The 26,719-nt window shown below is 48.5% G+C and overlaps 9 protein-coding genes across 9 annotated transcripts; 5 read left to right on the top strand and 4 right to left on the bottom strand.

Annotated features, from left to right (window-relative positions):
• Positions 1-2,238: 2,238 nt before the first annotated feature.
• Positions 2,239-3,186, top strand: H6S33_006051 (uncharacterized protein; the record flags this gene model as incomplete). The annotated part of the gene is made up of 1 exon (XM_044837464.1): positions 2,239-3,186. The coding sequence occupies one exon, from the start codon at positions 2,239-2,241 to the stop codon at positions 3,184-3,186; it is 948 nt and encodes a 315-aa protein (XP_044699360.1).
• Positions 3,187-3,734: 548 nt separating this feature from the next.
• On the bottom strand, positions 3,735-4,535 carry H6S33_006050 (uncharacterized protein; the record flags this gene model as incomplete). Its single annotated transcript, XM_044837463.1, has 1 exon — positions 3,735-4,535. One exon carries the CDS (start codon positions 4,533-4,535, stop codon positions 3,735-3,737), a length of 801 nt encoding a protein of 266 aa, XP_044699359.1.
• A 93-nt stretch (positions 4,536-4,628) lies between these two features.
• Positions 4,629-5,378, bottom strand: H6S33_006049 (uncharacterized protein; the record flags this gene model as incomplete). Its single annotated transcript, XM_044837462.1, has 1 exon — positions 4,629-5,378. The coding sequence occupies one exon, from the start codon at positions 5,376-5,378 to the stop codon at positions 4,629-4,631; it is 750 nt and encodes a 249-aa protein (XP_044699358.1).
• Positions 5,379-9,248: 3,870 nt separating this feature from the next.
• On the top strand, positions 9,249-9,479 carry H6S33_006048 (uncharacterized protein; the record flags this gene model as incomplete). The annotated part of the gene is made up of 1 exon (XM_044837461.1): positions 9,249-9,479. The coding sequence occupies one exon, from the start codon at positions 9,249-9,251 to the stop codon at positions 9,477-9,479; it is 231 nt and encodes a 76-aa protein (XP_044699357.1).
• Positions 9,480-9,553: 74 nt separating this feature from the next.
• H6S33_006047 (uncharacterized protein) lies at positions 9,554-10,588 on the top strand (the record flags this gene model as incomplete). The annotated part of the gene is made up of 1 exon (XM_044837460.1): positions 9,554-10,588. The coding sequence occupies one exon, from the start codon at positions 9,554-9,556 to the stop codon at positions 10,586-10,588; it is 1,035 nt and encodes a 344-aa protein (XP_044699356.1).
• Positions 10,589-11,602: 1,014 nt separating this feature from the next.
• H6S33_006046 (uncharacterized protein) lies at positions 11,603-13,630 on the top strand (the record flags this gene model as incomplete). The annotated part of the gene is made up of 1 exon (XM_044837459.1): positions 11,603-13,630. The coding sequence occupies one exon, from the start codon at positions 11,603-11,605 to the stop codon at positions 13,628-13,630; it is 2,028 nt and encodes a 675-aa protein (XP_044699355.1).
• Positions 13,631-14,671: 1,041 nt separating this feature from the next.
• Positions 14,672-16,723, top strand: H6S33_006045 (uncharacterized protein; the record flags this gene model as incomplete). Its single annotated transcript, XM_044837457.1, has 1 exon — positions 14,672-16,723. The coding sequence occupies one exon, from the start codon at positions 14,672-14,674 to the stop codon at positions 16,721-16,723; it is 2,052 nt and encodes a 683-aa protein (XP_044699354.1).
• Positions 16,724-21,482: 4,759 nt separating this feature from the next.
• H6S33_006044 (uncharacterized protein) lies at positions 21,483-21,944 on the bottom strand (the record flags this gene model as incomplete). The annotated part of the gene is made up of 1 exon (XM_044837456.1): positions 21,483-21,944. The coding sequence occupies one exon, from the start codon at positions 21,942-21,944 to the stop codon at positions 21,483-21,485; it is 462 nt and encodes a 153-aa protein (XP_044699353.1).
• A 1,169-nt stretch (positions 21,945-23,113) lies between these two features.
• On the bottom strand, positions 23,114-26,671 carry H6S33_006043 (uncharacterized protein; the record flags this gene model as incomplete). Its single annotated transcript, XM_044837455.1, has 1 exon — positions 23,114-26,671. The coding sequence occupies one exon, from the start codon at positions 26,669-26,671 to the stop codon at positions 23,114-23,116; it is 3,558 nt and encodes a 1,185-aa protein (XP_044699352.1).
• Positions 26,672-26,719: the final 48 nt, after the last annotated feature.

Raw genomic sequence — 26,719 nt, 5'->3', positions numbered from 1 at the left:
CATATCTTTGTAAACCCACTAGATTCCGGTAATCCCACAATGAAGTCCATAGAGATGGAAGTCCATGGCCGATAGGGTATCTCCAATGGTTGGAGCATACCAAACTTCTTATGTTTGGAGGTCTTATTCCTCTGGCAGCTGTCACAGCTCCGGACATATTCCTCAACATCCTTATCCATGTTGGGCCAAAAGAAGTTGTTTTTCACCCGCTCAAGTGTCTTAAATTGGCCAAAGTGACCCGCCACCTTAGAGTCATGAGTATCGGACAGTATTTCCATCTGAAGCTTCTTGTCTTTGGGTATATACCATCTATTCTTGTAGAAGATGAGACCGTTTTTGACCGACAAGTTTTGGTCCAAATTTGGTTTCCTTTCAACCAGGGAGCGGTGCAATTCCTACCAGAAACTATCCTCTTTAGCGGCCGTGTATAGGCGCTCTAAGAATGTATTCTGCAATTGATTCACCCTGACAGCCGCTAGCTTTGCAGGATCCAAAACCAATTGACCTGGCCTAAAAAAGATCTGTGGCTCCGGCTGCAGAGTTTCACCTCCCTCTCCAAGGCGGTGATCCCAGTGCCTAGATAGCACATCAGTCTTGCCATTCTTTTCTCCCGGTCTGTAGACAACTTTAAAATTGTAGCCTGCGAGGTCTTCAGACCATCTAGCTTGCCGCCTAGTGAGAACCTTGGTAGAATTAAAATACTCCAAGTTCTTGAGGTCTGTAAAAACCGTGATCTCTTGCTCACAAGATTTGAGCATGTGTTCCCATTCCCGGAAAGAGGCTACAATAGCTCCCATTTCCTTATCATGAATGTCATAGCTGATCTCAGCAGGGGAGAACTTCTTAGAATAGAATGCCACCGGATGTAGCTTCCCATCATCCCCATACTGAGAGAGCACCGCTCCCTTGGCAAAATCACTGGCATCTGTCTCGACCACCGTTCTCCTACTAGGGTCAAAATGAAGGAGGATTGGAGCGCTTGTGAACAGCCTCTTGAGCTCTTCAAAGGCCTGCTCATGTGCTGCCGTCCAATACCATTTCTTGTCTTTTTGCAGGAGGTCAGTTAATGGTTTGCAAACTTTACTGAAGCCTTCAATAAAGCGGCGATAGAAGTTTGCAAATCCGAGGAATGCCTGTACTGCCTTGATATTCTCAGGGACCGGCCATTCCTTAACTGCCTCCACCTTGTCTTCTGACATAGATACTCCCTCTTCCGAGATGTGATAGCATAGGTATTCCACTTCTCGGACATGGAAGGATGTCTTACTGATCGAGGCACAGAGCTTAGCTTCCCTAAGCTTCTGTAGTACCTTCTTGACCAATAGCTCATGCTCTTTCTCAGTCTCTGGGTAGATGAGGATGTCATCAATATAGACAACTACTCCTTCATCCAGTAGTTCCTTTAGCACATCATTGATCATTGCCTGGAAAGCTGTTACGGGCATGCCAAGCATTTACGGGAGTGAGAGAAAAGCTAGTAGATACCCCAATACCCTTTGATACTAATGGCAACACCACTATCAACTCCGGTTCGCACCCACGAGGTGTGGTGCGATCGATATGCCACTCAATGCGGAGTTGCGGTTTTCCTAGTTAAAAAATACGTTTTCGACCCCAATAATAACCCCCGGAGCGTCAAACCGCCGGAGGGGAGTGTTTTGGTACCGGTGGATATATGAGGGACAGCTGGAATCAATCTGATCGAAGATCGGACCGCTTGGAGTGAATCGGCGCGAGCTGCCAGCCGACCGAGTACCTATCGGCGGTACCTGTGGGCATTGTAACGGCAGCCATACGTTTCGGTTATGCGAAGTGTCAGAGTAGGTAAAGGGAGGGTTGCGTAGTGTGTGTGGGATTTGTTAAGTGAGTTTCTTTCATGTTCTTTTTGTTTCCGTTACGCGAGAAGATGAGTCATCGAGGGTTGAGGTTTGGATATATAAAGGGGCGTTGTCTCGGCTTTCTTCTGTTCTCTTTTCTTTCCTTTCTTCTTTACGCAACCTCTGTATTTATTCCACGAATACTATTCTTTGTCCGCACTACGTCATAGGGCTCCAACCGGTTTATCATACCAGGTAGAGCCACCCCATAGCCCATAGTCAAAGTATACCTTTACGTCTACGTCCACGTCTACATCACTACCTAGGTTGTATTCCTTCGCACCACAGTCTATCGCCTATAGTCCCCGTGATACGTAGGTTGCGTCCTCTATCGCCAACCAATACAACACCATAGTTTACAATGTCGGAACATGTCCATGTCGATTATCAACAACTCAACGATAACCTCCAAAGATTTTTTGAAGCGCATCCACAGGTCGATCACGTTGTTGGAGCTGAAGCTTATGCGCTTCTTCAACAGTGTCAAAATGGTCTTATTCAATATGCAACGGATTTACAGGAGGTAGAAGCGGAGGCTGAGAGGGCAAGAAGGATGTTTGAACGAGATCTTACTGCTGCCCGAGCTCAACGAACTGCTGTTGAGGTTGTGGCCCCTGACGAAGAACCTATTGGAAACAATGCTCCACCTGTACCCCCAGCACCACCAGTTACAGGTACCACCTATCGGTCGGAGAAACTCCCAGACCCCGACGTGTTCAGAGGGGATCGTGATCGAGAAAGGTTACATTTATTCAAACAACAAATGAAAATTAAACTACTAGGAAACATCGATCGCTATCCCACACTACAGTCTAAACTATCATATGCGTTCAGCAGATTGGAAGGCGCTGCTGCCAATCAGTTCTTACAGTACATGGGAGAAGAAGGTATTGCCTTACCTTCTATGACATGGTTTTATGATATTCTGGATACAGCTTTTGGAGACCCCGATCGAATGCGTACAGTTAGAAGAAATCTTCGGAACATCAGACAACGTACTCGAACCTTTGCCGATTATTTCGCTGAGTTTCAACGGTATGCTGCCGAGTCGGGTATGGATGAAGTCTCTCGGATTGAGGCTTTGATGGAAGGAATTAATGGGGAACTGGACGAATCGATGATACACCATGAGACTCCTGCAATGGTAGATGGTTGTGCAACACTCTTGCAACGATTGGATAACCGACGACGGGCGGCGGAAGCTAAGCGAGGTAGTAAAAAACCTTGGACTACTACTGCGGCCCCGGCTCCGCGTCCCCCACCAACAAATCCTGTTCCTGCTCCCCGTCCTGCTGCCCCTGCTATGTAACGGGGACTATGGGCGTAGGAACTATGAAGCCAAGGAATACAACCGAGGCGAAGACGTGGACGTAGGAGGTTCGTGGACTATGGACTATGGGGCCGAAGGGTACACCTAAGGCAAGAACGTGGACTGTGGACTATGGATGGTTGTACCTGGTCTAGTATACCGGGTAAACCCTATGACGTAGCGCGAACCAAATAGTATTCGTGGCTGTGAAGTACAGAGGTTGCATAAAGAGAAAAGAGAAAGAAAGAGAAACAAGAAATCACGAGACAACGCCCCCCTTATATATCCATACCCTATCCCAATGCTGACTCATACCCTCGCATAACAGAAACAGAAAGAACATAATAGAAACTCACTTCGCTAAACCCAACCACACTACATAATCCTTCTCCCTTGTACCCAGACAACTCACATAGCCAATCCGCCTAGCTGCCATTACAGACCACTCCCCCCTCTACGGCCTACCTCCTGGTAGGCTTAGGCTTCCGTGGATATCGTTCGTGAAATCGTTTGACAATATCGGGCGAATGTTCGACATCCGACAATGGCTACCACGAAGCTTCGTCATAACCGGCATACTTAACCAAGTATTCAAATTTTCCTCGACGATCCCTGGAATCCAAAATATTCTCGACTTCCCACTCCTCCTGTCCTTCAACTTCGACCGGCGGTGGTGGTAACTGTTGTTGTCCTGGTAAAGGATCGTTTGCTGCAGACGACAATAAAGAGAGATGGAATACGGGATGAACTTTCATAGAACGAGGGAGTTCCAACTCATAGGTATAAGGATTAACGATCCGCTTCACGATATATGGTCCAATGCGTTTCCAATCGAGTTTCTTCGAAGGGCGTTTAGTGAGGACATGGCGTATTGATAAGAAAACTTTATCCCCCACACGATAGTGAGGTGCTGGAGTCCGACGTATATTGGCGGACTCTTCTTGAATCCTTTGCGCTCGAAATAATTCATCCTTTAAAAAATCCAATATATCCTTCATCTCCCTTGCAATACTATTGGCCTGATCCTCCGCTGTCGTCCTACCATGTTCCAAAGGACCAAAAGTCATTCTTGGATTCCTCCCTAAGTTGGCGTAAAATGGAGAGATTCTCGTCGTTTCAGAAGCATGGTTATTTGTTGCAAACTCGGCCATTGGCAACCATCGAACCCAGTCGTCCTGTTGATAAGAAACGTAACTTCGAAGGTATTGTTCCATCACAGCATTGATTCTTTCCGTTTGTCCATCCGTCTGGGGGTGAAACGCTGTAGAGAACTTTGGCGAGATTTCCAAACGATCGCAAAGGGACCTCCAGAATTCCGCAACAAATTGTGTTCCTCGATCAGATACCATAGTTTCAGGGAGTCCATGTAATTTCCAAACATTATCGATATACAACCTCGCTACTTCTTTTGAATCCGCCTCTTTAGTTGTAGGAATCAGATGTCACATCTTAGTTAGTCGATCCACTACCACCAATATCGCATTATATCCATCGCTTTCCGGAAGATCAGTGACGAAATCCATTGATACGTCCCTCCATGGTCCATCGGATATTGGCATAGGTCGAAGTACCCCATAAGGTGCATTGCGTGATGCCTTGCTACGGGCACACACATTGCAATTCCTAACGTACTGGTCGACATATTTTCGCATCTGTGGCCAGTAGTACTCTCGATTCAGGAGTTCCAAAGTCTTCGCTCTGCCTGGATGGCCTGCCGATGGTTTGTCATGATGTTCCTTTAGGAGCCTTAGCCGAAGATCGTTGTCATCCGGTACATAGAGTGCGCCACGATAAAGTAGCCGACCGTTATTGTCTTCCGTGCATTCGGCAAGCGAAATCTTATTCGAGTGACGGACGCCGTTCCGAAGCATTGCAAGTACTTTGTTCGGGAAACTGTCAACTTGGTAAGCATTTAAAAACAACTCTTCTACAGTGGACATTCCTTCAGCGGATTCATTTGAAAAAGAACCCGCGAACAAACTTAGCTTTGAATCCAAATTTTTTCGCTTCAAAACCACCTGGCTTTGATGCGTCAACCGTTCATCCCCCTCCTTAGGTAGGTCACCCGACCTCCTAGTCAATGCATCCGGCTTTGCCCCTTGTTTCCCTGGTCTAAATTGGATGACGAAATCGAAACGTGAAAGAAATTCCGACCAACGGGCTTGTCGACGGTTTAATAGCTTTGTTGACATGAAATATTCAAGGTTCCTATGATCGCTGAGGACTTCGATTGGGAATTGTAACGGGGGTCCTTTCTAAGAGAAATAGATTTGTATAGAATAGAGACGGCCGTGCAAGATAGACAATCAGGTTGCAGATTATTCAAAGATACTATCGCTAGAACTCAATAATCTTTAAGGGCTCTGCTACCGATAAGAACTTGGTTTTTCTTTTTGATGAAGACTGGAGAGAACAGGACTGAAGGGCGAGAATGAGCCTGAGTACTTATACTCCAAAGGCCTCTGTCCTCTGCTCCTAACTCCTTTACTAAGTTCCGGTGGGCCTTCCCTCAGTACCGGAAACAATACCACCGCTACCCCGCTTTTCCCTAAGCGTCAGCAGGTTTTTTCCGATACCCAAGGCAACCACCCTTAGTCAAAGCCTTTGTAACACCTGCAGCCTTGGTTGCCACACAACCGAAGACCTGCATGAATGAGCTACCGCTCAGGTGTAAGCTTAATCATTGCTGTAGAGCTTCCGCTTATTGTAGACTTCCCTAGCATAGTCCCTGCCCTTCGGCGGACTTACAATGCTCCGAGGATACAGTGGATCACCGGACAATCAGAGCTTCACTCTGGCCGGTCTTCTAGACACTGGCGAGGCATAGACTCGTCAGTCATTGCTCCCATGAATAGATCCCCTTCCTAGCGCCCGGAATGTAGTTACTCTAACAGCTGGTAGCTAACCACACTGCCGGTACTTGCATATCACCGTGCCACTGGCTTCTAACAATAACTCTCAGCATGTAACCGGGCCCTGTGTGTACTCATACACCAGACAGTTGAAATGGCTCCGTTACAGGAATTGTGCCCCCTCCAAATGATGTCGCCATTCCTCAAAACATCGTACAATTGCCAGAAGTTCTTTGTCATAGATTTCATAGTTGCATTCCGCAGGGGAATGCTTCTTTGAGAAGAAAGCAACTGCATGTAAAATTCCTTCATCATCACGTTGGGACAGGATTGCAGCAGAAACATAGTCGGATGCATCGGTTTCTATTACGATTTTCCGATCCGGATCGAAGTGCGCTAGGATGGGTGCTGTGGTGAACATCTTCTTCAATGTCTGGAATGCTCCCTCCCTTTCATCCGTCCATTCGAATTTGACATTCTTCTTTGTCAACGCTGTAAGGGGAGCAACAATTTTCGAATACCCCAAGATGAACCGTCGATAGAAATTCGCAAAACCCAAAAATACCTGAACATCATGAAGATTCCTTGGTATAGACCATTCTAAAACATCAACAACTTTCTTTGGGTCCATACTATTCCCATCAGGGGTGAGAATAAGGCCGAGATACTTTGTTTCCTGGACCATGAATTCACATTTTTCAGGCTTAAGGTGAACATGATTCTCATCAAGTACCTTCAAAACCTTCTGAATGTGTTCCTTGTGTTCCGACAGGGTTTCCGAATATATCAGGATATCATCCAGATATGCCGTTACGAATTGGTCAAGATAAGGTCGTAGGATATCATTGATCCAGTGCTGGAATGTGGCCGGAGCGTTGGCTAATCCAAATGGCATTACTGTGTACTCGAAATGTCCATAACGAGTCCTGAACGCCGTCTTCCATCCATCTCCCTTAGCTACCCTGATCTGATTATATCCCCAACGTAGATCCAACTTGGTGTAGTACTGTGCCCTTGACAGTTTGGCTAGAGTTTCCTTCAACAACGGTAACGGATAGCGATTCTTGATCGTGATTGCATTAAGGCCTCTATAATCCACACAAAGCCGAAGGGTCCCATCACCTTTCTTCACGAATAGTATGGGTGCTCCCGCTGGTGACTCACTGGCTCGAATGAATCCCTTAGGTAGATTTTCGTCAAGGTATTCTCGTAGTGCTTTCAATTCAACCTGGGATAATCCATATATCGGTCCGTACGGTGGTCGTTTACCTTCCTCCAATACGATCTCAATATCATGTGACGGCCGATGTGGTGGAAGGACTGATGCATCATATTCTTGGAACATATGGAGACGATGGTGGAACTCCTTTGGTATTAGTTGTTTGACGTCGACGGTGGATTTTTCAACTGCTGAAACGACAACAGTATGATGTTCTGGTAGAGGGATCGATATTCCATGGGCAGTGACTGTCGCTCCACTGAGTGAACAGTGTTGACAACAGCTTCGAGAGTCAAAAATAAGTAAATTTTCCTTCGGCCGAATCGTAACATCGTGACGTCGCATCCAAGGTATTCCCATCACAATTGGATTGTGTCCCAGCTTCGTTACAAAACATGATGCAGTTTCCCGATGACCATGGATATCCAGCGACACGTTGACAATATGGATGATCTTTCCTGATTCAATAGGCCTCCCATCCATAACATCTACCTGACGAGGTGCTTTAAGGCGGGTCATTGTAAGATTATTATGGCGTACAAAAGATTCGTCAATAAAAGCGTATCCAGAGGCTCCAGTATCAATAAGGGCATAGGTGGGTATAAAAGAGTCAGAATTCTGAGAAACCGAGCAGGTAACGACAAGAGGGTCTTCGGACATCTTGTCCTCAGACACGGCAGCAGCAGAAATAACAGAGACTGGTGGCGGCGCTAGCCCCTTTGGTTTGCCATTTTTTACCAAAGGGGCTGACCTTTTAGCGCCGGCTTTGGAGACACATGTTCAATTGGTCTTTCTCGCCAATTGCTGATGGTACGGGGATCTTTGGGACGAGGGGCGAGGTAGCGAGACTTGGAAACATGGCGAGATTGGGTTTTAACTTTAGCGGTAGAGACGGAGACACGGGAGCGAAGATCGGCAATGGTGGCATTGGCTTGAACTTCCCAGGCTTTTGCAACAGAAGTGATGTGAAGAATCTCATCTTCAACATCAGCGAGGTTCTCGTCGGCAATGGCGAGACTTTCCTGGTGTAGTGCCAGACGGAACCGAAGCTCTTCTTCTTCAGCCTTCGATTCCTCCAGCTCAATCTTCAAAGCAACGATAACCTCGTCGCGACCTCGGATGATCTCAGTAGAGTCTTCCTGGTTATCGCACAAGGTTTGCCAAAAATCGGCAGCCCTTTCGTTGGCTGCTTCTAGTTCTGTGGTGAGGCCGGCAATGACCTCTTCTTGAGCCGTGTCGATAATGGGTTCTAGTGGCGCGGAGGTGTCAAGAGGCTTGGTGAGAGCCTCCAAACACTCAGCAATAAGACCATGAGCCTCCGTAAGTTCTTCGCCGAAGTCTATATCGGCTGGGAGGGGACCATAGGTGGTCAGAAATACTGAAAGATGCTGCAACAGCGTATCCTGAGTGGTGTCGGACATAGTCGCGACCAGAGCTAAGCAAGGTGGTGTTGTATCGGTTGGCTGTAGAGGATGCAACCTAAGTGTAACGGGGACTATGGGTGTAGGAACTATGAAGCCAAGGAATACAACCGAGGCGAAGATGTAGACGTAAGGAGGTTCGTGGACTATGGACTATGGGGCCGAAGGGTACACCTAAGGCAAGAACGGGGACTGTGGACTATGGATGGTTGTACCTGGTCTAGTATACCGGGTAAACCCTATGACGTAGCGCGAACCAAATAGTATTCGTGGCTGTGAAGTACAGAGGTTGCATAAAGAGAAAAGAGAAAGAAAGAGAAACAAGAAATCACGAGACAACGCCCCCCTTATATATCCATACCCTATCCCAATGCTGACTCATACCCTCGCATAACAGAAACAGAAAGAACATAATAGAAACTCACTTCGCTAAACCCAACCACACTACATAATCCTTCTCCCTTGTACCCAGACAACTCACATAGCCAATCCGCCTAGCTGCCATTACATGCTACCAACCCACCTGCCACTGAGAATCACCCCTCGTTCCGTCCTGGAGGTGATGTACCCATGGATCTGTCTGGAGGACGTCGTCGCCCTACCCCTGCCGAAAGAAACGCCCGCTTAGTTGAGGGCCGATGTTTCTATTGCGGAGGTGTTGGACATATGGTTAGAGATTGCCCCCAAGCGAGGGCGACAGGAAACCAACCAAGGAGGCCTGTAATGAGAGGAGCGGCGTTGACGGTAGAAGAAAATGGCGGAAACGATAACGAGTCGGCAAAAGATTTGTCCCTGCACTAAGTGGCTTAGCCCAGGGACCATTTAAGGATTTTTCTAGGATGTGTATTTCTGGTTTTTCGGTATCAGAGGAGGAAATGGATGGAAATCAACTTGTAGTAACTTGTTCGATTTCACAGAATAAAAATTCTTTCGTACCTACCTACGCCCTTATTGATACCGGAGCATCAGGATATGCTTTTATTGATGAATCTTTTGCACGCCACAACAATCTTATAATGACCCCCCTCAAAATACCCCGCCATGTAGACGTTATAGATGGAAGGCCTATTAAGTCAGGAAAAATTACCCACATTGTCGATGTCTCGCTAGACATTCATGGTCATCGGGAAGTTGCGCCTTGTTTTGTAACGAAGTTAGGACATTATCCGATTGTGATGGGGATACCTTGGATGCGACGACATGATGTTACGACTCGACCAAAAGAAAATCTACTTGTTTTCGACTCTCGAAACTGTTGTCAACACTGTTCACTCAGTGGAACTGCAGTAATTGTTCACGGTATCTCAATCCCCTTACCAGAACACCATACGGTCATCGTTTCAGCAACTGAAAAGTCCACTGTCGACATTGAACAACTAGTACCGAAAGAGTTTTACCATCGTCTCCATATGTTTAAAGAATACGATGCTTCAATTCTCCCACCACATCGACCATCCCATGACATCGAGATAGTACTGGAAGAAGGCAAACGACCACCATATGGACCTATATATGGATTATCTCAAATTGAATTAAAAGCACTACGAGAATATCTTGATGAAAATTTACCCAAAGGATTTATTCGAGCCAGTGAATCACCAGCGGGAGCACCCATACTGTTTGTAAAGAAAAGCGATGGAACCCTTCGACTCTGTGTTGACTATCGAGGCCTAAATGCGATTACAATCAAAAATCGATATCCATTACCATTGTTGAAAGAAACCCTGGCTAAGTTGTCAAGAGCACAATACTATACTAAGTTGGATTTACGATGGGGATATAATCAAATTAGGATAGCGGAGGGAGATGAATGGAAAACAGCATTCCGTACTCGATATGGACATTTTGAATATACAGTAGCTGTTACGGGCATGTCAAGCATTTACGGGAGTGAGAGAAAAGGCCAGTAGATACCCCAATACCCTCTGTACGCTAATATCAACTCTTGACCACACTCGCGGAGTGTGGTGCGACCAAATTACGACCAAAAACCCAGAGTCATAAAAAACACGTTTTCGACCCCAATAATAACCCCCGGAGCGTCAAACCGCCGGAGGGGAGTGTTTTGGTACCGATGGATATATGAGGGACAGCTGGAATCAATCGGATCGAAGATCGGACCGCTCGGAGCGAATCGGCGCAAGCTGCCAGCCGACCGAGTACCTATCGGCGGTACCTGTGGGCATGAGAGGACTCTGCTATGTGGGAAAGCGATGTGGGAAGAGGCCTGAGTAGGTAGCCTTGCCGTCCGAGACCTCCGAATAGCCGACGCTGACGATTATCCACCAGACGGCCGATAGAGAAGAAACATCGACAGGGAAACGTGCATTAGAGTGGATAAATAGGTTGAGGGGTTTTAGCGGATTTAGGAGTTTGGGTTACGGACTTAGGAGTTAAATGTTCTTGGTTGTTTTTCAGGGTCTCGGGCATGCCCTGAGTGTATTCTGTATTATTAGTAGATTGGGTCCTCGAGACATAAGCGAGGGATATAAATACTGTGTCATTCACTGACTAGCCAAACCATCATCGGCGAAATCAGAGTCTTAACAATATAAATCGTTGATACGCGAGTTACAACTTTATTTTGACTATACTTTTGGAATTACTCTACTCTATCGTGACTTCGAACTCTACCTGAACTATTACGTCGAAGACGGTCGAATTCTATACGCTAACTCTAGTGAATCTTTGTTGATAACGTAGCTCGCGGGGCCCGTATCGGATCAAGGAGAATCATACTCGACGTTGACTGAAGAGACCTTGGAGACTTCTACCTTCGTAGTTGTTAGCCGAACTCTGAGCTCTGCGTAGTGTACTCTTGTGGTCTGGTACGCATCCCTCACAGTATATTGTTACTCACAAGTTCACTTGGAGTAACGAAGTCACCTCGAAAAGAAGAACTATCATCATTATCCCCTATTACAATGACTGCCCGAAGGGATAATTATTTCATAGATACCTCGGCCGCAACCGAGGAGGCCGGGGGGGAAGATTCTATGGTCATATCGAGGGCTGCTAGCCCAGACCCCCTACTTACGGGAGGACCCTCTACAACAACTAGGCAATCGAGTAAACGCTCTGCTCAAGCCCAGTTTGTGAGGAATATGCAGGAGTGTTTGGATACCCATGAGGCACAAATGAGGTATCTTGGTGCAGCTGGACAGGCCGTTTGGCAGCAGCTACAAAATCTCCAGGAGCAAGTCCAAGGGAGTGGACAAATCCTGGATAAGAAAGTACGGCAAGAAGCCATTGCCCAAAAACAACATCTCGAGTCGCTCTTTGAGCTCGTCACCCATGTCCAACAAATGCAAGAAACCACACGAGCCGCCGACCACGAGGTTCTGGACCGTAACCATCGGATTACCCAGAACCAGCTGTTGGAAGCGGAGCGACAGCTGAGGATGGTACGAGAAGAGCGGGAGCAGGAGAAAGGGGAACAACGGGCTATGTTTGCGCAATTCAAGCAGTCCGATGAGATAAGAAACCAACGGATAGCCGAGATGGAGGAACTACTGCGACAACACCTGTCAGTAGCACCTTCCGTGGCTAGTGCTCCCTTAGACCCCAACGCGCCCCGAACGGTTCCTGTTGGCAATGGCAAGAAACCCGAAAATGCTGGCCCAGGAGGAGGAAATGCTGGTCCCGTAGGAGGAAATGGGGGCAGGCGACCGGGGGATGCCGGCCCAGTGCATGGCAATAATGGCGGAGGACCGGTGGAAGCTGCTCCAGTTGGTGGGAATGGTGGGAATCAACCTCCACAAAAACCACCAAGAGGAAACGTTGGGGGAGATCCAGAACCTTCCGACGATGATGATGACGATAACAGTGAATGGTCGCACGGTCGGAAGAATTGGAGAATGAACCGAGGCGGGAACCGGAATTCGGCGCCGCCTGAGGATGAGGGTATGGTAGATTCACTCGCCAAAATACCCTTCGAGTTCGATAATGCCAGAAAGCATAACCTGCGGCATTGGCTCATGGAGTGCGAGATCTATTTTGAGCAGAAGCCGAAGAAGTTCCGAACGGACAGGAACAAAGTACTGTTCGCTGGAACGTATACGTGTGGGTTGGCGAAGGAATGGTTTATGGAGTACATCGAGACCAAGATGCTAGGTCCAGCAGCTGCAGACTACGCTACTTGGACCCGGTTCCGTCAGGAAATCAGGAAACGTTTCTTAAGCACTCAGGAGGCTATGGAGAACGCGATGAAGATGCAGCAGTTTAAGTACTCTGCTAACATCGGAGACTACCTGACGAGAATGGAGATCATGAACCAGCATGCTCAGATGAAAGGAGCATCCTATCGCGCCGCCCTGCTCCAAGGACTACCAAATGAAATCCGGGAGCGCCACTCACGCTTCGATCCAACCGATGACGACTCCGAGTACATCCAACAGTTGGAACGAGCCGGCAAGGCTCATGAGGCTTATCAAGAGCAGATGAAGATGTTGGGGAAAGCGGAGTCAAGAGGAAGGGAGACGAATAATGGTGGGAACTCGCGGCAAAAGGAAAAGGGGTTTAAGATCAAGGGGAGGGCTCAGACTGAGGAGAAAGAAAAAGGGCAAGATAAGAAAAGCACCAGCAAGAACAAGTCGGGGAACAAGCCAATATACCACGACTACGACGAAGCCACCAAAGGAGTTCCACAGCCGGTCCGAGAACAGCGAAAGACCGATGGAGCCTGTGTGCGATGTGGCCGAAAGGGTCATCTTTGGAAATGGTGTCGTTCAGATGCTAACAGCAGTGCATCTATCTCCTCTTTCTCCCGAAAGCATACCCGCGATGACGATGGCGACCACGATATGGAACCACCGGAACCCCAACCTCAGAGAAAGCGAATGAGGCACCGTGCTAAGAAGCCGGCTGCGACGGCTGCTGCGGAGTACACCAGTGGACAAGCGTTTGTGCGAGAACGCGGATGTTACGGGCATGCCAAGTATTTACGGGAGTAAGAGAAAAGGTTAATTAGATACCCCAATACCCTCTGTATGCTAATGTCAACTCCGGTTCGCACCCACGAGGTGCGGTGCGATCGATATGCAACCAAATGCGGAGTTGCGGTTTTCCTAGTTAAAAAACACGTTTTCGACCCCAATAATAACCCCCGGAGCGTCAAACCGCCGGAGGGGAGTGTTTTGGTACCGGTGGATATATGAGGGACAGCTGGAATCAATCGGATCGAAGATCGGACTGCTCGGAGCGAATCGGCGCAAGCTGCCAGCCGACCGAGTACCTGTCGGCGGTACCTGTGGGCATGAGAGGACTCTGCTATGTGGGAAAGCGATGTGGGAAGAGGCCTGAGTAGGTAGCCTTGCCGTCCAAGACCTCCGAATAGCCGACGCTGACGATTATCCACCAGACGGCCGATGGAGAAAAGACATCGACAGGGAAATGTGCATTAGAGTGGATAAATAGGTTGAGGGGTTTCAGTGGCTTTAGGAGTTTGGGTTACGGACTTAGGAGTTAAATGTTCTTGGTTGTTTTTCAGGGTCTCGGGCATGCCCCGAGTGTATTCTGTATTATTAGTAGACTGGGTCCTCGAGACATAAGCGAGGGATATAAATACTGTGTCATTCACTGACTAGCCAAACCATTATCGGCGAAATCAGAGTCTTAACAATATAAATCGTTGATACGCGAGTTACAACTTTATTTGACTATACTTTCTGAATTACTTTACTCTATCGTGACTTCGAACTCTACCTGAACTATTACGTCGAAGACGGTCGAACATCACACGCTAACTCTAGTGAATCTTTGTTGATAACGTAGCTCGCGGGGCCCGTATCGGATCAAGGAGAATCATACTCGACGTTGACTGAAGAGACCTTGGAGACTTCTACCTTTGTAGCTGTTAGCCGAACTCTGAGCTCTGCGTAGTGTACTCTTGCGGTCTGGTACGCATCCCTCACAGTATATTGTTACTCACAAGTTCACTTGGAGTAACGAAGTCACCTCGAAAAGAAGAACTATCATCATTATCCCCTATTACAATGACTGCCCGAAGGGATAATTATTTCATAGATACCTCGGCCGCAACCGAGGAGGCCGGGGGGGAAGATTCTATGGTAATATCGAGGGCTGCTAGCCCAGATCCCCTACTTACGGGAGGACCCTCCACAACAACTAGGCAATCGAGTAAACGCTCTGCTCAAGCCCAGTTCGTGAGGAATATGCAGGAGTTTTTGGATACCCATGAGGCACAAATGAGGTATCTTGGTGCAGCTGGACAGGCCGTATGGCAGCAGCTACAAAACCTCCAGGAGCAAGTCCAAGGGAGTGGACAAATCCTCGATAAGAAGGTACGGCAAGAAGCCATTGCCCAAAAACAACATCTCGAGTCGCTCTTTGAGCTCGTCACCCATGTTCAACAAATGCAGGAAACCGCACGAGCCGCCGACCACGAGGTTCTGGACCGCAACCATCGGATTACCCAGAACCAACTATTGGAAGCGGAGCGACAGCTGAGGTTGGTACGAGAAGAGCGGGAGCAGGAGAAAGGTGAACAACGAGCTATGTTTGCGCAGTTCAAGCAGTCCGATGAGATAAGAAACCAACGGATAGCCGAGATGGAGGAACTACTGCGACAACATCTATCAGTAGCACCTTCCGTGGCTAGTGCTCCCTTAGACCCTAATGCACCCCGAACAGTTCCTGTTGGCAATAGCAAGAACCCCCAAAATGCTGGCCCCCAAACATCAGGGAATGGCAAGCAACCAGAAGAAGCTGGCCCAGTTGGTGGAAACGGAGGCAAGCAACCGGAGGACGCAGGCCCAATACAGGGGAACAGTGGCAGGCGCCCGGTAGGAAATGCTCCGGTAGGAGGGAATGGGGGAAACCAACCTCCCCGAAACCCACCAAGAGGGAACGTTGGGGGAGATCCAGAACCTTCCGATGACGATGACGACGATAACAGCGAATGGTCGCACGGTCGGAAGAATTGGAGAATGAACCGAGGCGGGAACCGGAATTCGGCGCCGCCCGAAGACGAGGATATGGTAGATTCGCTCGCCAAAATTCCCTTCGAGTTCGATAATGCCCGGAAGCATAACCTGCGGCATTGGCTCATGGAGTGCGAAATCTACTTCGAGCAGAAGCCAAAGAAATTCCGAACGGACAGGAACAAAGTACTGTTCGCTGGAACATATACGTGTGGGTTGGCGAAGGAATGGTTTATGGAATACATCGAGACCAAGATGCTAGGACCGGCAGCCGCGGACTACGCTACTTGGACTCGGTTCCGTCAGGAGATTAGGAAACGTTTTCTAAGCACTCAAGAGGCTATGGAGAACGCGATGAAGATGCAGCAGTTTAAGTACTCTGCTAACATCGGAGACTACTTGACGAGAATGGAGATCATGAACCAGCATGCTCAGATGAAAGGAGCATCCTATCGCGCCGCCCTGCTCCAAGGACTACCAAATGAAATCCGGGAGCGCCACTCACGCTTCGATCCAACCGATGATGACTCCGAGTATATCCAACAGTTGGAACGAGCCGGCAAGGCTCATGAAGCTTATCAAGAGCAGATGAAGATGTTGGGGAAAGCGGAGTCGAGAGGAAGGGAGACGAATAATGGTGGGAACTCGCGGCAAAAGGAGAAGGGGTTTAAGATTAAGGGGAGGGCTCAGACTGAGGAGAAAGAAAAGGGGCAAGATAAGAAGAGCACCAGCAAGAACAAGTCGGGGAATAACCCAATATACCACGACTATGACGAAGCCACCAAAGGAGTTCCACAGCCGGTCCGAGAACAGCGAAAGACCGATGGAGCCTGTGTGAGATGTGGCCGAAAGGGTCATCTTTGGAAGTGGTGTCGTTCAGATGCTAACAGCAGTGCATCTATCTCCTCTTTCTCCCGAAAGCGTACCCGCGATGACGATGGCGACCACAATATGGAACCACCGGAACCCCAACCTCAGAAAAAGCGAATGAGGCACCGTGCTAAGAAGCCGGCTGCGACGGCTGCTGCGGAGTACACCAGTGGGCAAGCGTTTGTGCGAGAACGCGGATCGGAATCTGAGATGGATTTCGATGAGGATTTTTAAAAGGGGACTCTGATGAGTCAGGTCAGGAGTATCCCCAGATTGCTATGTTATCACTGACGGAAAACAATAAAAAAAATATGAAAAGAAAAAGACAGGAAGGGAGAGCGTCCCAACCGGAGAAAAAACAGAAAATTTTGGAGGAACCTATTCATGGTCCTCGACCTATTGTTAATCAGTTCCTTTGTTTTGCGGAAAAATGTTTACCTTGTAAGGTGTTGTTGGATACTGGTGCAACTGGTCCTGTTTTGTCTGCTGTTTTTGTTGATAGTTTTGAGGTCCCGAAGGTGAAACGAGACGTCCCGGCCCGGGTATTTGGATTTACGGGAGAAGTTATGAAGGGCACGGGACACGCCTTTACACAACCATTAATTATAATGTCAAGGGGGCATCAAACACAGTTGTCATTCGAGATCGCCCCTCTCCCACTTGGCATTGATGCAATATTACCGAACTGGTGGTTGAAAGAACACAAGCCGGTTATAGGGGCAAATGGGGAAGTTTCCTACGATGGCGAGAACTGTAAGAGTCGATGCTTCACTGACAAGGAACCTCAAATAGAGATGGACGAGGGGGTATTGGACGATCCGGAGGCCCAATTCATCGGTAGTATTTGTCTTTTGGAAGATGAATCGATCAACCTCCGCGAGACTCTTCCCTCTTGGCTCCATGGGTTCCTTAAAGTCTTCCTACCATCGGAAGCAGACAAACTACCACCGCATCGATCCTACGACCATGCGATAGATCTTGAACCAGGTAAACAGCCACCATGGGGACCCGTCTACTCCCTATCCGAAGTCGAGCTGAAGGTGCTTCGGGAGTACCTGGATAAAATGTTGCGATTGGGAAAGATTAGGCCGAGCAAATCCCCGGCAGGAGCCCCAATTCTATTTGTGAAGAAGAAGGACGGTAGTCTACGACTTTGCGTTGACTACCGTGGACTTAACCGCGTGTCCATTAAGAACAGGTATCCGTTACCACTTATGGACGAACTACGAGATCGAGTGGCAGGCGCGGTTATCTTCTCAAAGATTGACCTGAAGGAAGGTTACAACCTCATCAGGATCAAAGACGGCGACGAGTGGAAGACAGCCTTTCGTACGCGGTACGGGCATTTTGAGTACCTCGTCATGCCTTTTGGGCTGGCAAATGCGCCGGCGACCTTCCAGAACATGATGAATGATGCGCTGAGGGAATTTTTGGATCAAGGGGTAGTAGTATACCTTGATGATATCCTAATATATAACAAGTCCCGAGAGGAACACAGGGAGCTGGTCGGCAAAGTACTTAGCAGGCTACAAGAATACAACCTGGTCGCCAACCCGAAGAAATCGTTCTTCGAGCTCACCGAAATCGAGTTCCTCGGATACATCCTTGCCCCAGCAGGCGTCACCATGGCACTGGATAAGGTTATGTCTGTTACGAATTGGCAAGCCCTGCGTAGCGTTAAGGAAGTACAGATCTTCATGGGCTTTGCCAACTTCTACAGAAGGTTTATCCACAATTTCTCCGGGGTCTGTAAACCCATTACCGATTGTCTCAGGGGTGATGCTAAGAACTTTGTCTGGTCTATGACGGCCCAAGCAGCCTTCGAAAAACTCAAAACCCTGTTTACGTCTGCGCCGATCTTGGTACACTTCTCTCCAGATCGCCAGACTATCGTGGAAACGGACGCAAGTGATTTTGCTATCGCCGCAATTTTATCCCAGGTTATTGACAGAAAGACTCACCCTGTTGCCTTCTATTCTCGAAAACTTAACCCAGCGGAACTCAACTACGACGTCTGGGATAAGGAGATGTTGGGAATTGTGTCAGCCTTCAAGCAATGGCGTCACTACCTCGAAGGACCTAGCCGAACGGTTCTCGTATATACGGATCACAAGAACTTGGAATATTTTTCAACAACCAAGGTTCTTAACCGACGACAGGCAAGGTGGGCTGAGTCTTTGGCGGAATTTGACTTCAAGATTATTTACCGCCCGGGAACCAAAAATGGGAAGGCAGATGCACTATCGCGACGGCCGGAGTACCGTCCTGAAGGGGGAGGCACGCTTGGGAAACAGCCGATAGACAAGTTCTTTAAGCCCGGACAGTTAGCGGAGGAAGAGTTTGTGGTATCAGCGGTGTCGCTTGCCTCCAAGGGGGTGATTGACTGGTCTAAGAATTTCCTGGATCACGTCAGGCAGGCGGCATCGGGAGACCCGATATGGGTAGGATTGAAAGAGAGAGTTGAGCAGGGAGAGAAGCTGGGGGAAATGAAGGATATCGCTGAGAAAGACGGGCTACTCTTCTATAAGAATCGACTCTACATTCCGGCAGACGACCGTATCAAGATCCGAATCGCACAGGCAGAACACGATTCGAAAGTGGCAGGACACTTTGGACAAGACAAGACACTGGAACTCATCACGCGTAACTTCTACTGGCCAAAAATGAACGAGTGGATTGATGATTACGTTCGGTCATGTGACGAGTGCCAGCGCAACAAACCCAGCCGCCATAAGAAGTACGGTGCGCTTCTACCATTGTCCACACCACATTCCGTCTGGCAATCGATATCAATGGACTTCGTTGTGCAGTTACCGGAATCGAAGGGATACAACCAAATTTGGGTAGTAGTCGATAGGTTCTCGAAGATGTCGCACTTCATCCCCCTAGTAGCAGAAACGACCGCGCAGGATTTAGCGAAGATATTCCTCGGTCAAATCTGGCGACTCCATGGGCTGCCTCTTGATATAGTTTCCGACAGGGACGCCAAGTTTACTTCAAGCTTTTGGGCATCCCTTATGGAATTATTGGATGTGAGGATAAGAATGAGTACGGCTTTCCACCCTCAGACCGATGGGCAAACAGAGCGAGTCAACCAAACCCTCGAGCATTACTTACGAGCGTTCTGCAACTACGAGCAAGATGATTGGCAGAGCTACTCCCGTTGGCGGAGTATGCTTACAACAACTCGGTTACCACCGCCACGGGTCAATCTCCGTTTTATACCAATTACGGTTATAACCCAAGAACCAACTGGCCAACAGAAGCCGAAGTGGTCAACCCAACTAGTGACCTGTATGCTCACTTCATCCGAGGGGTTCATGATTCTGCTCTCGCTCGCTTAATAGACACCAGGGAGAAGATGGGGAAATACTATGATCGAAAAAGGGACGAACCGCCTAACTTCAAGGTGGGAGACATGGTTATGCTCAATGCGACCAATATCAAGACACGTCGCTCCACCAAGAAACTCGATCACAAGAAACTCGGCCCGTTCAAAATCATCCGACTAGCCGGGAAACGAGCCTGCGAACTGGAACTGCCGCCACAAGTCAAAATCCATAATGTGTTCCATATTGAACTCTTGGAACGGTATCGGCAGAGCAGTATCCCAGGCCGAGAACAACGTCCCCCAACTCCCGAAGAGGTCGATAAGGAAGGAGAGGTGCTGTACGAAGTGGAAAGTATCGTAGGGAGCCGGAAAAGCAGAAGAGGATTAGTGGAATACCTGGTGAAATGGCGGGGCTATTCGATGAGTGACTGTACGTATCAAGTCATGGACGCTATGGATGAGGAAGTACTTGACCTTGTCCGCGACTTCCATCGAAGGAACCCCAAGGCCGTGAAGGACCAACGCCTGAGACTATAGAGGTACCCTACGGGGCTAAGTCCTTCCCCTCCACAGACACCGCGGGTGATATGTGGAGCAGGTTTACTGGAACCATAGTCTGTCAGAAGATGTCCTGAGACGTGACACCCTGGAAGGGGGGTAAGCTGTTACGGGCATGCCAAGCATTTACGGGAGTGAGAGAAAGGCTAGTAGATACTCTAATACCCTTTGATACTAATAGCAATACCACTATCAACTCCGGTTCGCACCCACGAGGTGTGGTGCGATCGATATGCCACTCAATGCGGAGTTGCGGTTTTCCTAGTTAAAAAACACGTTTTCGACCCCAATAATAACCCCCGGAGCATCAAACTGCCGGAGGGGAGTGCTTTTGGACCGGTGGATATATGAGGGACAGCTGGAATCAATCGGATCGAAGATCGGACCGCTCGGAGCGAATCGGCGCAAGCTGCCAGCCGACCGAGTACCTATCGGCGGTACCTGTGGGCATGAGAGGACTCTGCTATGTGGGAAAGCGATGTGGGAAGAGGCCTGAGTAGGTAGCCTTGCCGTCCGAGACCTCCGAATAGCCGACGCTGACGATTATCCACCAGACGGCCGATAGAGAAGAAACATCGACAGGGAAACGTGCATTAGAGTGGATAAATAGGTTGAGGGGTTTTAGCGGATTTAGGAGTTTGGGTTACGGACTTAGGAGTTAAATGTTCTTGGTTGTTTTTCAGGGTCTCGGGCATGCCCCGAGTGTATTCTGTATTATTAGTAGATTGGGTCCTCGAGACATAAGCAAGGGATATAAATACTGTGTCATTCACTGACTAGCCAAACCATCATCGGCGAAATCAGAGTCTTAACAATATAAATCGTTGATACGCGAGTTACAACTTTATTTTGACTATACTTTTGGAATTACTCTACTCTATCGTGACTTCGAACTCTACCTGAACTATTACGTCGAAGACGGTCGAATTCTATACGCTAACTCTAGTGAATCTTTGTTGATAACGTAGCTCGCGGGGCCCGTATCGGATCAAGGAGAATCATACTCGACGTTGACTGAAGAGACCTTGGAGACTTCTACCTTCTTAGTTGTTAGCCGAACTCTGAGCTCTGCGTAGTGTACTCTTGTGGTCTGGTACGCATCCCTCACATCCAGCTCATGGTGTTGAGTTCCCAATTGATGTCCGGGTTATGCTTCCTCGCCCAACTAATTGGCAGGTAACCGGTCATTCCTTCTTCCAAAGTAGCCACTTCCCATCGGAGTGTCTCTTTATGATCTCCCATAATCAAGCGGACCGGGTGAGTGTAATACTCGCCTCCTCCCATCATGACATCTCCTTGAGCATCAAACATTGTCAGAGGTTGATCCCGCCGCACTAAAGGAATTCCATGCTTCCTGACAAAACTCTGGTTGAGGATTGCTCCTGTACAACCGGTGTCAAACAGGAAAGACCCTTGGGCGCCTTCATCCTTTCCTTTGACTGTCCATGACAGTCCTGCCTTCAGTATAGGTCTTTTTCCATGTACTGGTAAGGAGGGAAGCCTCTGTTCCAACCTTCTTTGCTTAACAGCGGGTTCTGAACTTGTTTCTCTTTGTCTTTTCAACATACCTAATGGCTTTGGGCACTACTAAGATCAGAGATCCTTTGGTTCTTGTGAGGGATGCGTACCAGACCTCAAGAGTACACTACGCAGAGCTCAGAGTTCGGCTAACAGCTACAAAGGTAGAAGTCTCCAAGGTCTCTTCAGTCAACGTCGAGTATGATTCTCCTTGATCCGATACGGGCCCCGCGAGCTACGTTATCAACAAAGATTCACTAGAGTTAGCGTATAGAATTCGACCGTCTCCGACGTAATAGTTCAGGTAGAGTTCGAAGTCACGATAGAGTAAAGTATTTTTCAAAAGTATAGTCAAATAAAGTTGTAACTCGCGTATCAACGATTTATATTGTTAAGACTCTGATTTCGCCGATGATGGTTTGGCTAGTCAGTGAATGACACAGTATTTATATCCCTCGCTTATGTCTCGAGGACCCAGTCTTCTAATAATACAGCATACACTCGGGGCCTGCCCGAGACCCTGAAAAACAACCAAGAACATTTAACTCCTAAGTCCGTAACCCAAACTCCTAAACCCGCTGAAACCCCTCAACCTATTTATCCCCTCTAATGCACGTTTCCCTGTCGATGTTTCTTCTCCATCGGCCGTCTGGTGGATAATCGTCAGCGTCGGCTATTCGGAGGTCTCGGACGGCAAGGCTACCTACTCAGGCCTCTTCCCACATCGCATTCCCACATAGCAGAGTCCTCTCATGCCCACAGGTACCGCCGATAGGTACTCGGTCGGCTGGTAGCTTGCGCCGATTCGCTCCGGGTGGTCCGATCTTCGATCCGATTGATTCCAGCTGTCCCTCATATATCCACCGGTACCAAAACACACCCCTCCGGCGGTTTGACGCTCCGGGGGTTATTATTGGGGTCGAAAACGTATTTTTTAACTAGGAAAACCGCAACTCCGCATTTGGTCGCATATCGATCGCACCGCACCTCGTGGGTGCGAACCGGAGTTGATAGTGGTGTTGCCATTAGTATCAGAGGGTATCTACTAGCCTTTCTTCTTACTCCCGTAAATGCTTGGCATGCCCGTAACAGCTTACCCCCCTTCCAGGGTGTCACGTCTCGGGACATCTTCTGACAGACTATGGTTCCAGTAAACCTGCTCCACACATCACCCGCGGTGTCTGTGGAGGGGAAGGACTTAGCCCCGTAGGGTACCTCTATAGTCTCAGGCGTTGGTCCTTCACGGCCTTGGGGTTCCTTCGATGGAAGTCGCGGACAAGGTCAAGTACTTCCTCATCCATAGCGTCCATGACTTGATACGTACAGTCACTCATCGAATAGCCCCGCCATTTCACCAGGTATTCCACTAATCCTCTTCTGCTTTTCCGGCTCCCCACGATACTTTCCACTTCGTACAGCACCTCTCCTTCCTTATCGACCTCTTCGGGAGTTGGGGGACGTTGTTCTCGGCCTGGGATACTGCTCTGCCGATACCGTTCCAAGAGTTCAATATGGAACACATTATGGATTTTGACTTGTGGCGGCAGTTCCAGTTCGCAGGCTCGTTTCCCGGCTAGTCGGATGATTTTGAACGGGCCGAGTTTCTTGTGATCGAGTTTCTTGGTGGAGCGACGTGTCTTGATATTGGTCGCATTGAGCATAACCATGTCTCCCACCTTGAAGTTAGGCGGTTCGTCCCTTTTTCGATCATAGTATTTCCCCATCTTCTCCCTGGTGTCTATTAAGCGAGCGAGAGCAGAATCATGAACCCCTCGGATGAAGTGAGCATACAGGTCACTAGTTGGGTTGACCACTTCGGCTTCTGTTGGCCAGTTGGTTCTTGGGTTATAACCGTAATTGGTATAAAACGGAGATTGACCCGTGGCGGTGGTAACCGAGTTGTTGTAAGCATACTCCGCCAACGGGAGTAGCTCTGCCCAATCATCTTGCTCGTAGTTGCAGAACGCTCGTAAGTAGTGCTCGAGGGTTTGGTTGACTCGCTCTGTTTGCCCATCGGTCTGAGGGTGGAAAGCCGTACTCATTCTTATCCTCACGTCCAATAATTCCATAAGGGATGCCCAAAAGCTTGAGGTGAATTTGGCGTCCCTGTCGGAAACTATATCGAGAGGCAGCCCATGGAGTCGCCAGATTTGACCGAGGAATATTTTCGCTAAATCCTGCGCGGTCGTTTCTGCTACTAGGGGGATGAAGTGCGACATCTTCGAGAACCTATCGACTACTACCCAAATTTGGTTGTATCCCTTTGATTCCGGTAACTGCACAATAAAGTCCATTGATATTGATTGCCAGACAGCATGTGGCGTGGACAGTGGTAGAAGCGCACCGTATTTCTTATGGCGGCTGGGTTTGTTGCGTTGGCACTCATCACATGACCGAACATAATCATCAATCCACTCGTTCATTTTTGGCCAATAGAAGTTGCGCGTGATGAGTTCCAAAGTTTTATCTTGTCCAAAGTGTCCTGCCACCTTCGAATCGTGTTCTGACTGTGCAATTCGGATCTTGATGCGGTCGTCTGCCGGAATGTAGAGTCGGTTCTTATAGAAGAGTAGCCCGTCTTTCTCAGCAATATCCTTCAATTCCCCCAGCTTCTCCCCTTGCTCAACTCTCTCTTTCAATCCTACCCATGTCGGGTCTCCCGATGCCGCCTGCCTGACATGATCCAGAAAGTTCTTAGACCAGTCAATCACCCCCTTGGAGGCAAGCGACACCGCTGATACCACAAACTCTTCCTCCGCCAACTGTCCGGGCTTAAAGAACCTGTCTATCGGCTGTTTCCCAAGCGTGCCTCCCCCTTCAGGACGGTACTCCGGCCGTCGCGATAGTGCATCTGCCTTCCCATTCTTGGTTCCCGGGCGGTAAATAATTTTGAAGTCAAATTCCGCCAAAGACTCAGCCCACCTTGCCTGTCGTCGGTTAAGAACCTTGGTTGTTGAAAAATATTCCAAGTTCTTGTGATCTGTATAGACGAGAACCGTTCGGCTAGGTCCTTCGAGGTAGTGCCGCCATTGCTTGAAGGCTGACACAATTCCTAGCATCTCCTTATCCCAGACGTCGTAATTGAGTTCTGCTGGGTTAAGCTTTCGAGAATAAAAGGCAACAGGGTGAGTCTTTCCGTTAATAACCTGGGATAAGATTGCGGCGATAGCAAAATCACTTGCGTCCGTTTCCACGATAGTCTGGCGATCTGGAGAGAAGTGTACCAAGATCGGCGCAGACGTAAACAGGGTTTTGAGTTTTTCGAAGGCTGCTTGGGCCGTCATAGACCAGACGAAGTTCTTAGCATCACCCCTAAGACAATCGGTAATGGGTTTACAGACCCCGGAGAAATTGTGGATGAACCTTCTGTAGAAGTTGGCAAAGCCCATGAAGATCTGTACTTCCTTAACGCTGCACGGGGCTTGCCAATTCGTAACAGACATGACCTTATCCAGTGCCATGGTGACGCCTGCTGGGGCAAGGATGTATCCAAGGAACTCGATTTCGGTGAGCTCGAAGAACGATTTCTTCGGGTTGGCGACTAGATTGTATTCTTGTAGCCTACTAAGGACTTTGCCAACCAACTCTCTGTGCTCCTCTCGAGACTTGCTATATATTAGGATGTCATCAAGGTATACTACTACCCCTTGATCCAAGAACTCCCTCAGCGCATCATTCATCATGTTCTGGAAGGTCGCCGGCGCATTTGCCAGCCCAAAAGGCATGACGAGGTACTCAAAATGTCCATACCGCGTACGGAAGGCTGTCTTCCACTCGTCGCCGTCTTTAATCCTGATGAGGTTATAACCTTCCTTCAGGTCGATCTTTGAGAAGATAACCGCGCCTGCTACTCGATCTCGTAGTTCGTCCATAAGTGGTAGCGGATACCTATTCTTAATGGACACACGGTTAAGTCCACGGTAGTCAACGCAAAGTCGCAGACTACCGTCCTTCTTCTTCACAAATAGGATTGGGGCTCCTGCCGGGGATTTGCTCGGCCTAATCTTTCCCAATCGCAACATTTTGTCCAGGTATTCCCGAAGCACCTTCAGCTCGACTTCGGATAGGGAGTAGACGGGTCCCCATGGTGGCTGTTTACCTGGTTCAAGATCTATCGCATGGTCGTAGGATCGATGCGGTGGTAATTTGTCTGCTTCCGATGGTAGGAAGACTTTAAGGAACCCATGGAGCCAAGAGGGAAGAGTCTCACGGAGGTTAACCGATTCATCTTCCAAGAGACAAATGCTACCGATGAATTGGGCCTCCGGATCGTCCAGTACGCCCTCGTCCATTTCTATTTGAGGTTCCTTGTCAGTGAAGCATCGACTCTTGCAGTTCGCACCATCGTAGGAAACTTCCCCATTTGCCCCTATAACCGGCTTATGTTCTTTCAGCCACCAGTTCGGTAATATTGCATCGATGCCAAGTGGGAGAGGGGCAATCTCGAATGACAACTGTGTTTGATGCCCCCTTGACATTATAATTAATGGTTGTGTAAAGGCGTGTCCCGTGCCCTTCATAACTTCTCCCGTAAATCCAAATACCCGGGCCGGGACGTCTCGTTTCACCTTCGGGACCTCAAAACTATCAACAAAAACAGCGGACAAAACAGGACCAGTTGCACCAGTATCCAACAACACCTTACAGGGTAAACATTTTTCCGCAAAACAAAGGAACTGATTAACGATAGGTCGAGGACCATGAATAGGTTCCTCCAAAATTTTCTGTTTTTTCTCCGGATGGGACGCTCTCCCTTCCTGCCTTTTTCTTTTCATATTTTTTTTGTTGTTTTCCGTCAGTGATAACATAGCAATCTGGGGATA

This window comes from Morchella sextelata (assembly GCF_020137385.1).
Source record: "Morchella sextelata strain SCLS chromosome Unknown scls_2, whole genome shotgun sequence".
NCBI lineage: Eukaryota > Fungi > Ascomycota > Pezizomycetes > Pezizales > Morchellaceae > Morchella > Morchella sextelata.
The sequence above is the reverse complement of the archived record's forward strand: the minus strand, read 5'-3'. Positions and strand labels throughout refer to the sequence as shown.